Genomic DNA, 18,582 nt, shown 5'->3' on the forward strand with positions numbered 1-18,582 from the left:
GCGATCTAATCAGTTTGGGTGAGAACTGACCAAAATATAACTCCTTTTTCATTATAAATCTTGACATCAACAGTCTTCTTGGCAATCATCATTTCAAGCCCGATTACACTGTCTAGTCCTATCTAGCACTCTGCACATGTGTAAAGCAATAGGAAGTGTAATCAAGGTTGAAATCATGATCGTGCCTAGACTGCAATGGCAAGATGTACAGTGAAAAAAAGGAGTTGTATTTTGGCCTGTTCTCACCCAAAACAGATTAGATCACATCAGAAGACATGGATTAAACCACTGGCTTACTTTTAATGCTGCCTTTATATGCTTTTTGGACCTTCAATTTTCTGGTGACCATTGATTTGCATTGTATGAACCTACAGAGCCGAGATATTCTTCTAAATATCTTCATTTGTGTTCTGCAGAAGAAAGTCATCCACGACTGGGATGCCACGAGGTTGAGTACATTTTTAGATTTTTATTTTTGCTTGAACTATCCCTTTAAGGAGATAACCACAAGGATAACCACAATTTGATTTTTGACAGAAAACATTTATTTCCCCATTCAAAGAATTTAAACAGGTGATTAGTGGAAAAACAAGTCAACAACCAATTTGAGGAGTGGGAAGGAAAAACACAAATCATAATGCTTCAGCAGACTTTCTAAAAATCATAAGCTAATGCATTTCTCCATTCCAAATGGTTAAACTGTCGGAATAAAACAAAATTCTTTAAACAAAAAGAAAATAAAAGAAAAAAAACTTTTAAAGTCTAAAAAAAAATATTTGTGCATGCAAGCACAAAACAAAATATATTAAAAAGCACCTTTAAAACAAAAACTAAACTTAAAATGCATTAAATAAAACAAAGGAAATAAAAGCAAAACAGGTCTGCTTGGCAGCATATCGTCATTACAGTAACAGGAGTACATGCATCAGTGCACTAATTATCCAGAATTTGACTTTTCTATTTTGCTAACAATTTCAGTTAACCAATTCAAAATACTTAACAGCATGATTTTAAATATGACAACAACTTACCCACCTCACATTAATGTGTATGTTTTTACATTTTGGGTTATTTCAGATTAAAAACTGCCCCATTAAACTTCAAAAGAAAATTGCTTTTCCAAACCTTTGAAATGCATAGCCTATTTCCTAACACTTTATTTTACAAAAACTAAACCCCAAAGGGTGGAGCAGCTTACGAAGACGTAAGAATTGAAAAGTTAGATTGTCAGAGCTAGTGTTTAATATTGAGAGAAGAAACCTTAAGATGCAGTTGTGAGCAACTGTCCTCTTGTACAGACAAACATGGATATTGCTTAAACTGGCTTTTAAAATAGGGGCCCAATTGTCATTTTTTTAAACAGTTTGAATAACATGTCCAATTAAATGCAGTAAAAACAAATTACGTTTTTGTTTTTACCATTTAAAAAGTTTCCATCTAGGTCTCAGTAACACTTTCCTCCTGACTTGCATTACCTATATGTTTTCCCACAATCGGTCTAAAGAATATGACTGCATATTGTGAAGGACCTTAATTACATGCTATAACAAAGGCTAGCTGTCCATCTTTTACACTAAAACTAGATTTGGTGTTAATTTAAGCCCATTGAAGAAATTGCTTTGGCTTCCATGTGATCCTTAATTGATTAGATTACCCTTACACAAGTCATACACTCATACTGATCACTAAAACAGCCTTCATAACTAATAAATTCCCATCTTTTAGTAGGGAACCTAATTCCTTATATTTGAAAGTGCATATAATTAAAACCTGTAACTTAACTTTAAGCCTTATCACTATGAATTAATTCCCTATTATACATGTTAAAAGTGGAGGCGGCAAACTTTCATTCTCTACAGTAAATTCTAGGTCCAGGTGTTTTCAGTTCAATCTTTGCAGGTGAAACTGAGAAAATGAATAATGCTTAAACACAACTCGAAAAATGATTACTTGTTACTTGAACTAAATCTCATTGCCCTTCTTGCTGTGTTTTAGTTCAGCAGAGAAAACAAAACTAGGCACCTGCTTAATGCAACATTACATAACCATCATTAAAACAGTATTGCGTTTCTAGATCTGGTTACAACATAATTGTGATCATCAACTTGGAAAAAAGCATAATCTTTACGGAATGAAAAAACCTCAATGTAATTGTAGTTTTTTCTAATCAAGCAGGCAGGAAATACAGAAAAAAAGACCCATAATGTACTACGGTTACTACTGTAAATACCTGTGAAATTAAAGATAATCTCCTTATTACATCATAATGAGCACATGCTTTATCATTGGCTGACACCATATGTGGTTAAAACTATTTCATTACCAGTCTCACTTTTAAAGTGATAGTGCACCCAAAAATGATCATTTCCATGCAACTTAAGTGGATGAGACTACAGTTAGCAAGCCCCAAACTGACAAGCATCATAAATGTGGCTACTATAATTTGTGCACTATATTCAAAGTCATCTAAAGCTTCACATAGAAGAAACTGTACACGATCTTCACTGTTTGTTTCCGCAAAAATAAGCTGTGATTTAATTCACTCCACTCGTATGAAAAAAAGCAGCCTAGACATTTTGCCAGCCATCTCATTTTACTTTGCACAGAAATAAAAATATATGCATGTTTCGAGCAACAAACAGGATGAGCAGGAGTAAACCATTTCCATTTTGGGGTGAACTATCCTTTTAAGAGATAACAGAGTATTTTGTTCAGGCATAGCCAGCCTTAAGCATTGCATTTTCTGTGTGCTTTTGGCATCTAGCTGAGAAGCCAGGCTTTGCTAAGGCTGTTGTTGTAGTAGTAGTAGTATGTGGTGTCTTTATTCACTCCTCAAATAAGCAGCTGGTGAATTATGCCTAAACGTTCCCTCCCTCCCGATCCAGATCCCTGAGCTTCTGGTTTAAATCCCATTCTGAGCAAGTCAGAAGCCAAACTGAGACAATAAAAAGGCTGTTTTCACATTAACTCTCATCCACAGAGACACAGGAAGTGGAGCCAATTCAGATCACAAACCATCAAGCCTTTTGCCCTCTAACAGCAGGTGGGTCCCACAAACAGACATGGATGAGTTCCCCAGAAACCCTCCCGTAGATTTGACCTGGAGTAGATGAGACAGAGAAACAGAGCATTTAGCGTTTGATTCTTTTAGCAGCCATTATACAGGTAGATTTCAGGTACAACACAAGTCAAGTTCTGTGGACAACATCTGTGGTGTGCTATTGATTACCAAAGAACATAAATTACACTTGTCCTCATAGCTATAACTTTGCACAGACAACAAGTCATTAAGCAATGTTAAAATCACATTTGTCTAATGTTAACATGGATGATGTTTATGTACTGTGATTTTTAACATGTATCTTGGTGCAGATTCATGCCCGACAGCCTTCCGCTGTAACTGCATTTCTGTAAACAACATTGGTTCTCCAAATTATTTTCTGTAGTAATTAACTTGTCTTGAACTCAGAACATCTCTCTAAATAAAACTTTTTTTTTAGCTTCCGGATGTTTTACTTCACAAGTGACGTTGTCCTCACCTTATAGTTGCATCCTATGTCAGTAAGTGTGGAATCTACACGCCATAACAGGCAGAAAGTCTTTCCTTCAGCTGCGGTGGAAACTGTTCTGAGAACTGCTGCCAGTTATCCTCCCCTACCTGATCCTTGAAGCCGTGCAGAATCTGTAGGGAAAATGGACAAACTGTTGAAATGTGGAGCCAGGTTTTTGAAATAAAGTTTTGGAAACACTTTAGGCCAATAAGGGTGTTGTATTCAAAATTCAATATTTGTCTGTTTTAAACACTATGCCAGCTTCTATGAATATATTATATGGAGGACCAAATGTGACGATATTAAAAATAAATGAAATATATTTGCAAAGAAATGTAAAAAATTTTATTAAGTGTACATATAAATACAGTTTTCAATTTGACAAAGAGTATTTGCACTTTAAATTTCCTTTATGTATTTATTCATTTCCCCATGTATTTATTTCAACATGTATTTATTTCCATATTTATGTATTTCTATAGTAATGATTGGGCGTGCTTTCTACTTCAGGCAACAATTGAGCTTGGAGTGCTCTAGAGTGAAGCTTGGAGGCCAGTGACATCTTGTGTTTGAAAAAAATGAAATATTTGAAATGTAGCTACAGGTGAATGTGAACGTGCACTGAGAAATTGTAAAATGTACCTGTGAGTAGAGCAATTTGAATATGAAATGCACTCTATTGAATGAATGACTTGGAGGTGGGCAAAAATGACCAAAATCATTTATCACTGTTTAAGTGATTTTACATGTCTGTACAGACTATTGTATACCTGTGCAGACTATTTTCCAAAATGGGGGGGCACCAGCTGCATTAACTACTGCAGTGGACTGCACCAGATTTGCCAGTTCTTGCTGTGAGATGTTACCCCACTCTTCCACCAAAGCACTTGCAAGTTCCCGGACATTTCTGGGGGGGGAAATGGCCCTAGCCCTCACCCTCCAATCCAACAGGTCCCAGACGTGCTCAATGGGATTGAGATCCGGCCTCTTCGCTGGCCATGGCAGAACACTGACATTCCTGTCAAATCATGCACAGAACGAGCAGTATGGCTGGTGGCATTGTCATGCTGGAGGGTCATGTCAGGATGAGCCTGCTGGAAGGGTACCACATAAGGGAGGAGGATGTCTTCCCTGTAATGCAGTCCGATGATGCTGTGACACTGCCCCAGACCATGACGGACCCTCCACCTCCAAATCGATCCCGCTCTAGAGTACAGGCCTTGGTGTAACACTCATGCCTTCGACGATAAAGGCAGACCATCACCCCTGGTGAGACAAAACCGTGACTCGTCAGTGAAGAGCACTTTTTGCCAGTCCTGTATGGTCCAACGGAGGTGGGTTTGTGCCCTTAGGCGACGTTGTTGCTGGTGATGTCTGGTAAGGAAAACAGGCCTACAAGCCCTCAGTCCAGCCTCTCTCGGCCTATTGTGGACAGTCTGAGCACTGATAGAGGGATTGTGCACTCCTGGTGTAACTCGGGTAGTTGTTGCCATACTGTACCTGTCCCGCAGGTGTGATATTCGGATTTTCAGGTGTTGTTACAAGTGGTCTGCCACTGCTATGATGATCAGCTGTCCTTCCTTTCTCCCTTTCTCCCTGTAGCGCTGTCTTAGGCGTCTCACAGTACAGACATTGCAATTTATTGCCCTGACCACATCTGCAGTCTCATGGCCCCATGCAGCATGCCTAAGGCACGATCACGCAGATGAGCAGGTACTCTAGGCATCTTTCTTTTGGTGTTTTTCCAGAGTCAGTAGAAAGGTCTCTTTAGTGTCCTAAGTTTTTATAACTGGGACCATATTAGCCTACCATCTGTAAGCTGTTACTGTATTAATGACTGTTCCAAAGGCGCATGTTCATTAATTGTTTATGGTTCGTTGAAAAAGCATGCAAAACATTGTTTAAACCCTTTTCAATAAAGATCTGTCATTTAGATTTTTACAAAATTATCTTTAAAATACAGTGTCCTGAAAAAGGGAGTTTATATAAATGTATAAATGAGGAAATAAATACACGTGGATATAAAAATCCAATACATAAATATGGAAAGTGCAAATAAAGAACCCCACACAATGTTTTTGGCACCATTGAGTAAATTCTTTAGACTGTTGTGTGTGAAAATCCCAGGGGATCAGCACTTACAGAAAAACTCAAACCAGCCTATCTGACAACAATCATCCATGCGATTATCTAATCAGCCATTCAATGTGGCGCAGTGCATATAATCATGCCGATACGGGTCAGGAGCTTCAGTTAATGTTCACATCAACCATCAGAATGGGGGGAAAATTTTATCTCAGTGATTGACCGTGGCATGATTGTTGTGTCAGATGGGCTGGTTTGAGTATTTCTGTAACTGCTGATCTCCTGCGATTTTCATGCACAAGAGTCTCTAGAATTTACTCCGACTGGTGCCAAAAACAAAAAACATGCAGTGAGCAGCAGTACTGCAGATGGAAATGCCTTGTAGATGAGAGGTGATCGGTGTATATGGCAATAAATGTTAACATTTCTCAAAAAGTAAATTTGAATTGTGTAAGGTAATTTTTTTTAAAGTGGTGCATTCTTGTTTATAATAGTCCAAATGCCAATGTATCAATACTTAATATCTTCTGCTCATTATTGGTTGCACAACAAACTGCATCTGGGATTTTATTAATTTTGGACTCTTGTAGCATCCATGTCTGTGCCCGTCATATTAAGGAAATTTGTAAATTAATCGGTTATCTGTCTGTTCCACGACCTTAGTTGTTGGTATTTGCAAAATCCACCATCGGCCGACCTCTACTCAACTAAGCAAATCCATGTTTAAAATTACTGAAAGGTTATTTGTACCTTGTAAAACATGTCTCTTAAATCATCTTTCGGAGTAACCCAGGAGGCCACAGCGTCACAGAAAAAGATGAAGTCCTGAATCGAGAAAAAACACACACACATTAAAACCAAAATGCATAAACGGTGCATTCAGAAAGTATTCAGACTCTTCATTTGTTCACATTTTGTTATGTTGCAGCCTTATGCTAGAATGCTTTAAATTCTTCTTTTTTTTTTTTACATCAGTCCATACCCCATAATGACAAAGCAAAAGCCAGATTTATAATAACTTTGCAAATTTATTAAAAAGAAAAAACTGAAATATCACATTGACTTAAGTATTCAGATCCTTTGCCATGACACTTGACATTTAGCTCAGGTGCATACCATTTCTCTGGATCATCTTTGAGATGTTTCTACACTTTGATTAGAGTCCACCTGTGGCAAATTCAATTGATTGGACATGATTTGGAAAGGCACACACCTGTCTATATAAGGTATCACAACTGAATATGCATATCAGAGCAAAAACCAAGCCATGAGGCCAAAAGGAACTGCCTGAGCACTCCTATTACATCAATGTAATATTTATGTTGATTTTCTTTAATACATTTGTAATGTTAAAGGCTGCAGCATAACAGTGAAAAAATTACGGTTTCTGAATGCACTGAATATGAATAATACCAAGAAAAAACATTTAATTACCAGCACATTTCTCATTTTGAACCAAGGTTGAGCCAATTAATCTCATCTTAAACAATCAAGAAATATATAATCAGATTTGGAAAATCAATTTGATTCCTTTATCCTCTCACCTGCACCACTCCTCCAGGATTTACCCCGATCATCACGCAAATGCCCCTAAAGGCGGAGTCTTTCTCTTCATTGTCTCGAATGTTTCTAAGTGACGTGCACCTAAATCAAAAACAGACTATTCAGTTCAAAGGTGTGGATGAACCCTGTAGTTTTCAATTTACATACCAACAGAACTAGTTCACATGAGGCATACAATGGTTTAATGTGTCTCACCAAGGACGAATAAATTGTGGCAACATGGGTGCAACTTCCTGTGGACACACATAGCCCAGTCGACCAATCGTAATGGCTGTTCAACAAGGACAAAAAAAGGACATTAGTTTCTCACAAATGAAGTCATGAGCTAATCATTAGCTGCCATCCAAAACCACACAAATCAGAACAAAAATATTCCACATGCATTTCAGATTTCATCATATATGTGCAATATACACAATCACGGCATTAAAAGTATTTACCCGTGTTCTCCAGAAGAGTTTTGGGTGTATTAGGCCTGTTGATGATCTCTACAAGGTTATTGAGAACCAAGGCCACAAATGGCTGCATCTCAGTACCTGAAAATCACCAGACAAATAAATATGAGTGACAGAAGGGAAATCCTTTGCACATGGTCCACTCCTTCAACATTAATTATTAGAGGTCAAAGAGCCACAATTTAAAGCAATTAAGAAAACTTCTTAACTGCATCTGTCCCAAAATTAAGTCTCCAGATATAATAGCAATTTATCAACCCAAACCACCTCTGGTTTTTCAATCTGATAACCAATATAATAAAAAAGTGACTCGATTTACTTTATTAGTATGTATAAAAGCATGTGATGTTACTCCAGTGAAAATACTGTATACAAGTGGGAATCTGTGTGCAAACGCTCACCCATCTGTATGGCGATCTCTCCAATGGCCCATGTGGCATTGTTGCAAACCGATATAAACTCAGGGTTGAGATTGAGTCCCAGGACAGGCATAAATTCAGCTGAAGAGGGTAAACGGACACCAATGACAAACTGACCAGCACAACACATACACAAGCAACAGCATGAATCAGAAACAGACTCTCCATGTGTCAGGCTTTACTCTGTATGAGAGAGTCAGAAAACATTACTCACAGATGCAGGGCTTGACATGAGGGAAGCAGGCCTTAGCCAGGTCACCCAGCAGCGCAAAGGAACTCTGTCTCACTTCTGGCATAGTGTCCTTTAATGAAAAAATTAAAATAAGGCATTAATTATTGATCACACAGTGCACAATTCTGATTTGTTTTCCAAATCTGATCTTTAGGACAGACTTTAACATGTGTAAACATGTTTTTTTCAAGATGAGCAGGGCAATCCATTTCTGGGCTACATCAGTTGCTATAGTACTGACAAGTATCAGTATGACAGTATCTTCACGCCATCATTTTCTGGAATTTTCCAAGCTGCTTAAAGGCACAGTTAACTTAGTGTATGTAAACTTCTGACCACTGGAATTGTGATATAGCCAATTAAAAGTGAAACAATCTGTCTTTAAACAATTGTTGGAAAAATTACTCGTGTCACGCACAAAGTAGATGTCATAAACGACTTAAACTAAACGCCAAAACTAGTTTGTTCATATGAAATCTGTGGAGTGGTTAAAAAAAATGTTTTAATGACTTCAACCTAAGTGTATGTAAACTTCTGACTTCAAATGTATATGGACTACTTTAAATGTTGATTTGAAGGTTATGTCATACTTTGAGTTTGACAGTAATGTCAATGACCAACATGCGGTATTGGATTTGGATCGGGCTTGTCGGACCGATACCCAATCTGGGTAAAAACATCAGTATTGGACCCGATACCAATCTAGGTATCAGATCGGTTCCATCCCTACCTGGCACACATTAGCATGCCATCATTTCACCCGATAGTGGGAACGTGGCTATAGAGTGCAACAGTGCCCACCCACTTTTTCAGCCGTCAGGGTTCCGGAAGTATTTTCCCCATTAATTTCTTCAATAGACTTGCCATGAACCAAACAATTTGAACCAAATAAATATAGAAGGCCAAGTACTTACTGTCTTTCATGAGGGCACAAACTACAATCCAATGAAGCATTGCGAATTATGTCACATATATGTAATATATGAAACTATTGATTTTAGGTTGTTGATTATGATTATAGAAACAACATTTTACTTTTTTGCAAAATATTCCAATATGTACAAATATATAAGTGTGAGGGAGACCGACACGATATCACCATTCACAGAGTCATGGGAGTGGGCAGTCGCTCCAAGCCACGTTTCATATGTAGTTGTTTACCATGAATTCAGCTATCAAACTTGATATTTAAACAATGAAGTTGAAATAACTTCTGACTGATGGCTTTAACAGAAGCATATACCATCGATGAACAACCTTGTAGCTCACAGTAGGTTTAGGTTACCATTGAAAATCAATTCAACTGATTCAGCACTGACTTTAAAACATTTTTGATTTGGGCTGTGTTAAAGCCAGTGATAGCACTCCGCGCACGCACACCAATCACCACAGATCTTTTCATACCTGCATACACTGGAAGAGCAGGGTCATGATGTTGCTGCGGGCGACCAGTTGATCTACATTTCCCCCAAGACCCTCAGCCAGACCGCTGAGCAGATCAAGAGCCACAATCATGAAGTCTTTATCAGGAGCCTCGTATTGGTCAGGCTGCTGATTATACATCTGCAACATGAACAGGAAGATCGGAGTTTAGAATAGTACAAATTAAGCTTAAAGAGTTAAATAATGTTAATGTATAATAATTTATTATATATTAAACATTTCTTCTGACTTACCATGGCTTGGGCAAGGTTCTTCTGGACCAAAGTGACACAGCGTTGGTAGACAGGTTCACAGTAGGGCAAGAAGCCGCTTTGCAGAGCAGTGGCCACTGAAGACAGACACTGCAAAAAGAAAGTGGTCAAATTAAAAGCTATTCTAAAACTACCATTCGTTTTGATAAACAATGTCAGTATCCCAAAATGCAAGAGAGCCCAGGTTTTACCTCCAACAAGGGGAACAGATCCTTGTCTTCGTCTTTCAAATCATTCCATTTCTGAATAAGAGGGGGCATGAGCTTTTGGATGTATTCCTGTACACAGAGTCAAACATTTTATTAAAAGCTGAAAACATTTTGTATTTGAGCTATTAGGAATTTTCATTATCAATTATCGTCAAAATTAGCAAATCAATTAATAGTTGAACTATGCATATAGAGTACTCCACATACTATGTGCACATAGTATAATATAATATTTATAATTAATAAATACACTTAAGAAATTTGACAATTGGCATTTATCTTAATTTTTGTTTGCTGCATTTTAATGCATTTGTTTGATTTGAACTTAATTATTAATATTACTGTTAACACTAGTAATTTAAATACCATTAATAATTTTTGACAAAATAAAAGACCCATCAATAAAGTTGTGGAACATAATATTACAGACATTACTTCAAATAAGTGCAGTGCATAACATCAATTCACTAGGGCTGGGTAATAATATAGATTTTCCAATTAATCGCAATCCTCATTTGATTGATCCTGATATCGATTCTTAAAATCACAAGATCGATCTCTTTTACTTTCAAGTTTACATCAGCTTTAATTGTGTTGATTATTATAACTGCCTAGTTTGGGTCCTGATGTTAAGGGTTGGATGTTCAAACTTCTGGCCACCATTCACTTTCTCTGTATGGACATACAGATCGGAGATATTCTTCAAAAAATCTTTGTGTTCAGAAGAATGTCATACACATCTGGGATGGCATGAGGGCGAATAAATGAGAGAATTTTCATTTTCTGGTGAACCATCCCTTTAATTTTAAAATGCATATTTTCAAAACGTACAAAGTTAGAAGGTTCCCTGTATAATTTCCATGTGAATCAGAACTGAATCAAATCAGGAAATATGTATCGATACCCAGTCCTAACACTACACTGGTAGATTAAATAATGAACAATGAATTGATTGTCAATTAATCATTAAGATATCTATTCAGAATTCACAAATGTTCAGTAAAAACATTTTGTTAAGGAAAGGAGGCACATTTGCGTCAGAGCCAAGTTGTCATGCCTTGGATAAAAAAAAAAAAAAGAAAATGGAGATTTACTGGCTGGTTAAGGTGGTGCCCAACAGAGTCCGCAAGCGTTCCGATGGCATCATAGAGGATCAACAAGTTCTTGTGCTGGTACTTGCCAAACGCAAACACCAGTGTGTCCAGAATGAAGCTCAAGTAGGGAACCAGTTCTGTGCAGGCCTCCTCTTCTAGAGTCGCAAATGCACTGAGGGAAAGAATCAAAAAGGATTAACATCTCAAACTTGCTTGTGAAAAGTCTCTAAATCGAGAATGAATAAATCAAATAAACAAAATATTTGATTACAGGACATTCCCTCGTCAAACATACCTGCAGGCGGCCTCTTGCACTCTCTTGTTGCTGTCGAGGATGCGTTTGAGCAGCTCAGTCATCAGGGGTTTGAGGTAGGAGTCAGAAGGCTGGCTGACCACCCAGTGTGCATAACGGCTTAGAGTCCAGCAGGCGATGGAGCGTACCAGAGCTTTCTTATCACACAAACCCTGGATCAGGTGAGGAACCAACTCAGGCAGGTACTGCATCATATCCTGCATACAGCCTGTGGAGAAGACAGCATGTGAATTGGGATTGAGCACTTCTAACAATACAATTTGCCATGTTTGGAATGGAATACTGATAGATTACTGAATACACCATACACTGCCAACACTTTTAAAGTTAAACAGCAGCCATTATTTCACAACAAACATTCAAACAGTAGAATTATACAATAGTCAGGCTTTTATTTTTCCCTTGGAGAGAAACAGATCAATACTTAATTTCTTTACTATAAATCTCAACTTTCACATTATTCCCATTCAAATTCTAGAGTGCATTCTGCCATATACTGGGCAGGGAGGAGAATTTATTGTAAAAAAGGACTTAAATATTGACGTTTCTCACCCACGCCTATCATAACACTTCTGAAGACAAGGATTTAACCACTGGAGTCGTATGATTTACTGTATTGCTGCCTTTACATGCTTTTTGGACCTTCTGGCCTAATTTAATTGCATTGTGAGGAATTACAGAGCAGAAATAATCTTTTAAAAATCTTCATTTTTGTTCTGCAGAAGAAAGTCATACACATCTGGGATGGCATGAGGGTGAGTTACATTTTTGGGTGAATATCCCTTTAAGGTTTATATTAAGGTTTCTTGATCCTTAAACTGGCAACAGTAGAACGAGCACAATGCGTTGCAATTCAGCATTTCACACAGCAAGCTCTCTTCTATAACGAACATTTCGGTAAATGTAGTAACTCATCCAGATAGTGACTACAGAAAATGTGCATGCTGTGCACATACTATACACTGTATCAACTTTAAGGTTAGTATTAGTACTCAAAGCGCTACAAGATTTAATAAACACAACATACAACAGCAACAACCATAACAACAAATATAAACTGACTAAACTTAAAATTACAAACATACAGCAGCAACAACACAAAACTAATATTAATAAATATTAAAATACTACCTTAAATAAATGAGTCTTAAGTAACTTCCAAGGTTGGGGTGTTTCTAATAGTAAAAGGAAGAGCATTCCATAGCTTAAGGCCTCTGAAAGAGAAAGCTCTTTACCCCCATAGATTTAAGTTTGCAGGAGGGCTGCTGAAGTGGAAATGAATTTGGCAGAACGAAGAGAACGGGAGGGAGTGTAGGGCGCAACAAGACTGCAAAGATACTCTGGTGCAATACGTTAAAATGAGAGTTTTAAAATCAATAGGAGCATGAACGGGAAGCCAGCTCAACTGCGAGAGCACAGGGGTAATGTGTAGACATGGTGAAGTATGTGTAAGAACACAAGCAGCTGAGTTCTGAATATACTGAAGCCTATTTATGGCTTTTGCTGGTAGGCCGGAAAAGAGGGCATTGCAGTAATCCAGCCTAGAGGTGATAAAGGCATGGATAAGCCTTTCTGCATCAGCCAGAGAGAGGAAGGGCCTAAGTCAGGCAATATTTCTAAGGTGATAAAAGGCTGTTTTGAAAATATTTGTCAAAACATGTCAAATGTCAACTGAGTGTCAAAGATGACACCCAGGTTCCTCACTTAGGAAGAGAGAGGCACAAGGCTGTTGTCAACCATCAATTTGAGATTTAGGTCAACTGTACGTGTAGCAGCCAATGTACCAATGAGCATGAGCTCAGTTTTTGAACAGTTCAGCTTCAGAAAATGATGCTAGTAGAAGTATGCAAATTCAGGTTCAGTCAAAATGTAGGACCAGTGTTAAAAATCACAACATTTATAGTCCCATACCTTCAGCAATGGCTCCCAGCACCAAAATGCCAGATTCCTTCACGACCCAGTCCGGGTGGAACAGAAGATCCTTCAGCAGTGGAAGCAGATGAGGCAACAAATCGTTACGAAAAACATTTGCCAAGACATCGAGGGCAGCAGCTGAACACTTGCCTACAGAGATGCAGCACGAGAAACAGAAAAAACTTGAAGTGTTAGAGCTAATGTTCTCAGATACCTCCATCAATCATAGTTAGATGTATGTGCTGTGGATCAGACAGTATGAATACTTAAATATCACTGACATTCATTATATAGAATGTAATCATATCCACAGACTCCAACAAGGGGTTCAATTATCCAATAACGATGACACCTGGCCCAGGTTTTCTTTTAAGGACATTAGCTCTTTTAGGAGCTGTTAGGACCAAAAGCGTTGATATGTCTTTGATCCTGTATCGCGGTTTTCTTGGTGTCTCGTACAGGAGCGTTGTCAAGTTAAAAAAGAACATCAACTAGGGCTGAACAATTAATCAAAATAATATCTATATTGCTGATACAGGTAATAAACTGAGATTAGGAGCACTCCCTTTAAGAGTTTAGGGAGTGTATAAAAGACACATGGGAGCCAGAAATCTCAGATTGAGAGGGGGGTCGAATACTTATTTCCCCTCATTAAAATGCAATTCAATTTATAAAATTTTTGACATGCATTTTTCTGGATTTCTTTTTGTTGTTATTCTTTCTCTCGCTGTTCAAATTAACCTACCATTAATATTATAGACTGATCATTTCTTTGTCAGTGGCCAAATGTACAAAATCAGCAGGGGATCAAATACTTTTCCTCACTGTAAATATGCATTTTGCAAAAATGAGTACATTCACTTGCATTGTTTGGAGGCGGCGGCCTGAAATGAAATCTCAGCAAATAAATTATCAGCAAATTTTCATTTTTGGGTGAACTATTCTTTTGAGTTTTCATTCGTTTCAGTATGGACAAGCAAACACTTTGAGACACCTACGTTATGTTCTATTCGCTGCGTCTGACATTTTTAGCGCATGAACACATTTGGTCTAAACAGCCCATTGGGCAACATGTTTTCACCAGGATAAGTTTCTATGCTTTCAAATCATGTAGAAGCACTCACGTAAATTCCAATCAGACAGACTGTCATCATCATCGTCGTCATCATCTTCGCTGTCCTCTCCTTCCTCCCCCTCAGCTCCCTCATGACGAAGGGTGACCGTACGAGACTTGTGAAAGCGTGGCTTGATGTCCTGCTCGTTGTCTGGCACAGCCTCGTCCTCTTCCATGTCACCCTGGATCATTAACAGAAGGGAAAACACAAGGTCAGAGATGGGATTGTCTAGACAATATGTACAGTAATGCCCGAGATTTACGCTTTGGGTCAGACAGTATGAATACATGACAATCATCGAGAAGTCTCAATATGAAAGATATCATCACCCCCAAAAGTCAGACTTGAAGTGAAGAGAAAACCAATTTACTAACCTTTAACAAAATGATGTCAATCTCAGAGTATTTCATCCCATTCACCAGAACAGGAACCAACCTAAGGGAGACGGAGTCATGTGATCTAGTTAAAAAAAAATCTCTTAAGGGATCTTTCACCTTTCAAGGTAGCTGGTCCCTTTTAAGGAATGTCAGAAAGCTCCTTAAGTGACAAACTGTTCTCTTTGCATTCACACTGTCCTTGGCCTTAATTATAATGGACTCATAGATCTCATTTTTGGTCTATATTTTGTGTCTCAGTTCACTTTCCATTCACACTATTGTTTTTGTGCAACCCAGACCACTAGAATACGTGAGCTATAATATGAATCATTCATATTGATGAGCATTATTATTATTATTAATAATAATAACAGCAAAAAGTGACCTACTGTGCAAGGTGTCCAGACAGGACGTCCTTACAGATTGGTTGCTCAGCCAACGTAAGCCAGAACTCACAGGCCTCCAGAGCCACGTTCTCATCCGGGTCCTGTGTGCGCTGCAGCATGTACTGCAGAAACGAAACCAACAGCATCAGTGGCTCTGACTGGTCAAGACGCACGTCACTCAAAGTGACAGAGGCTGGTCAACTTACCTCTACAATGCTCTGCATGTGTGGGATGAGCCGGTCGATTCGCACCTCCAGCAGCATGACCAGAGCTCTGCACACATTCTTCCTCACCTCAGAGTCCTCATCTGCAGCCAGCACAAACAGACTCTGGAAAAAAAAAGAGAAGTAAAAAAAATAAATATGATGATGAAATAATTCAATCGTCGTTCAAATTCAGCATATTAAGGGTGCAAGACTGAAAGTACCTCAATAAACAGGTCAATGTTGTCCATCAGGGCCTGAGCTCTTCCAACGATAAACTGGTTCACACAGGCAATAGCATGAGATCTATAGATCCATATGAAGATATTTTAAGCAATTCTCATACTTTTCTTTTCCCAGAATATTAATTACAGGTATTTAAAGATAATAAAATGGACATAATGCATTTAACTTCCATAATGTGCATTTCTGAGTGAAACAGTATGGTGGGATTTGATTGGCCGATTTATTTCAGGCTGAGATATTATTAAAGTAATAGTTCACACAAAGGAAATTATCATTCCCACTTATGCAGTCTCAGACCCAACTGACTTTCTTCTGTGGAACACAAATGAAGATTTTGAAGGATATATGATTCTGTATTTCTATGCGTTTCTATCCATACAATGCAAGTCAATGGGGATGAAAACTTTCAAGCTCCAAAAACAACTTAAAGGCAGCATAAATGTAATCCATGTGTCTCGTGTGGTTTAATTCACGTCTTCTGAAGCTATACTACCGTTTTGGGAGAGAAAGACTAAATGTAACTCCTTTTTCACTATAAAGGCATGTACAGCGCATACGTCAAGCGCAAGTAAGTGTAATAGAGATTCTCTTATTATCAGGCCAACTAGACTGCAGATGTCAAGATGTCAACATTTTTGGTCCATTTCTAACCCATAACCGATCTTAGGCCTTGTTCAGACTGCCACTAAAAATCTGATTTTTTGCATATCCAGATTGTATTAGGGATGCACCGAAATTAAAATTCTGGTCCGAAACCGAAAATCCAGGATGCACTTGGCCGAAAACCGAAACGTACTTTTTTTTTTTACCTATTTTTTTGTGTATAATTGTATTAATATTATACTTTTTCATTAATTTCATGAATTTAATGAATCTGAATTGAAAAACTACAAACCAATAAAATAAATCACACTTTTATTGAAAGTAACACCAAAATTGGACAAAAACAAATATTAAAAATATATTAAATATTATTCTTCTTTCAGTCCTGTAAAAATCTAATTTTACAGATTTTATTAACAATTATCCAAATAATGTTAAGTTTTAGAAAACTATTATATGCAAAACAACAGTCAAGTAATGAACTTAGCTAACATCTTTCAAAAAGTTTAAATATGCAACAGTAATTTTAATTGAAACAAAAAGGCAGAACACAGAATGGCAGAGGGCCTCTATTCCACTGATCTATATATAACTATAATATATAATTATATATATATATCAGTGCTCTATTCTGTTTATGTAAACATATGTACACTTTAAGTGAACATTATTGTGCAAAACAACAGTGCAAAACAGCAGTAATTGAACTAAATCCAACCTCAACTGCAAACGACAGATGTATCCTCGAGTGAAGAACAAGTGTAATGTAATTGCTATACACATCAAATTGGACAATTGCTACACACATTCTATTTAAGTACAAGCGACAGGTTTCTCTTCAAGAACAAAAGTTGCTCAACTTTCTGACAGGAGAGCTCATCAAGAACATGAGATGCTGCACTGAACGGTCTCTCACTCTCTGTGCTGGTGCTAGGGCAGATAAATACCCGTGTGCAATCCGCGCAAGCAAAGGAAAGCGTCTTTGTTTATGCGACCGTAGTCAAGGGGATTGTCGCTTCTGGCGCTGTTCCGCTAGATACACCTCAAGTTGTGTTGTAGCTGCGCTAGGTGTGGCACTGCTGTGGATCGTGGCACATTCCTGTAGAATCTCTTGCTGTACTCTGTGTATATATCTCTTGACATTTCTGCTGAACAAACACTGCAGATCGCAAATTTTATGTCCTTATCAGAAACTTTGAAGAATTTCCACACCGCTGACATGATCGGCATTTGTTTGGTAGCACCGTGATAATGGCTAGATCGATCCAGAGTGAATTCTGAGCACTGAGGGGCGGGGAGGTATATATTTTCAGCCTTTTTTCCCGAAATTTCGGTGCATCCCTAGATTGTATCCAGATGAGATTTTGATAGTCTGGACAGCGAAAAAAACCACATGAAATCAGATTTTTCTGATTCGCCAAATTCGGAGATGGTTTCAAATGTCTCAGTCCGGACGCTCTGGCTGCTCAATTCGGATTTCAAATGGTCTTTTGTATCACTCTTAAAGCAACACACAACGTTGACGTTAAAAATTGGTGACTGCAGCACGGAACATCACAATATTTACCAGTCTCTTCCGTAACGCTGACGACGGAGGAGTTCTGCACCGCAACTGGACAGGGTGCTTATTTGGAGAGCGAGATGATGCACCTCCATTTTCCCCACATCTGTTTTGAAAGCATCGTCACGTGGGTACACCTACGTCGTTACCAAAGCAACCAATACAGATAGGATGGTTATGTCTGAATGCGCAAATCTGATTAGATCACTTGCGATTAATAGTGCGGACAGTCTGCCTGAAAAGATCTGATGAGAAAAAATCTGATTTGCCTGCAGTCTGAACATAGCCTTATTGCTTCAGAAGACATGGCTTTTACCACTGGAGCCGTATGGATTACTTTATGCTACCTTGATGTACTTTTTGGTGCTTTCAAGTTTTGGTCCCCCATTGTATGGATATAAACATCATAAATTCATCAAAATATCTTTGTGTTCCACAGAACAAAGAAAGTCATAACAATAAAATATTATTCCTTAAATATCATGTTTCCCCACCCACACAGCAAAATTGAGGATGGAAAAAGTCATACACATTTTGGGAAAATTAATTCACTTCAGAGAAA

The 18,582-nt window shown here is 38.1% G+C and overlaps 1 protein-coding gene and 1 non-coding gene across 2 annotated transcripts in view; both read right to left on the reverse strand.

Moving 5' to 3' along the window:
• Positions 1–532: 532 nt before the first annotated feature.
• tnpo2a (transportin 2a) overlaps positions 533–18,582 on the reverse strand; it is a 28,334-nt gene continuing 10,284 nt past the window's right edge. The window contains exons 7-25 of the mRNA XM_052138915.1: positions 15,835–15,916; positions 15,614–15,736; positions 15,411–15,529; positions 15,019–15,079; positions 14,654–14,825; positions 13,527–13,679; positions 11,598–11,823; positions 11,303–11,474; positions 10,191–10,277; positions 9,982–10,089; positions 9,710–9,868; positions 8,288–8,375; positions 8,056–8,154; positions 7,640–7,735; positions 7,395–7,470; positions 7,181–7,280; positions 6,387–6,461; positions 3,540–3,682; positions 533–3,100 (exon numbers count right to left, since the gene is read on the reverse strand). Coding sequence (XP_051994875.1) covers positions 3,575–3,682; positions 6,387–6,461; positions 7,181–7,280; positions 7,395–7,470; positions 7,640–7,735; positions 8,056–8,154; positions 8,288–8,375; positions 9,710–9,868; positions 9,982–10,089; positions 10,191–10,277; positions 11,303–11,474; positions 11,598–11,823; positions 13,527–13,679; positions 14,654–14,825; positions 15,019–15,079; positions 15,411–15,529; positions 15,614–15,736; positions 15,835–15,916 — 2,104 coding nt within the window. The 3' untranslated portion in view covers positions 533–3,100; positions 3,540–3,574. The remainder of the gene's footprint in view (positions 3,101–3,539; positions 3,683–6,386; positions 6,462–7,180; positions 7,281–7,394; positions 7,471–7,639; positions 7,736–8,055; positions 8,155–8,287; positions 8,376–9,709; positions 9,869–9,981; positions 10,090–10,190; positions 10,278–11,302; positions 11,475–11,597; positions 11,824–13,526; positions 13,680–14,653; positions 14,826–15,018; positions 15,080–15,410; positions 15,530–15,613; positions 15,737–15,834; positions 15,917–18,582) is intronic.
• LOC127653499 (small nucleolar RNA SNORD41) lies at positions 14,910–14,979 on the reverse strand. The gene has a single exon (XR_007971818.1). It is a non-coding gene; the product is annotated as a small nucleolar RNA SNORD41 (small nucleolar RNA).

The sequence above is a fragment of the Xyrauchen texanus genome, chromosome 12, assembly GCF_025860055.1.
Source record: "Xyrauchen texanus isolate HMW12.3.18 chromosome 12, RBS_HiC_50CHRs, whole genome shotgun sequence".
Taxonomy (NCBI): Eukaryota; Metazoa; Chordata; class Actinopteri; order Cypriniformes; family Catostomidae; genus Xyrauchen; species Xyrauchen texanus.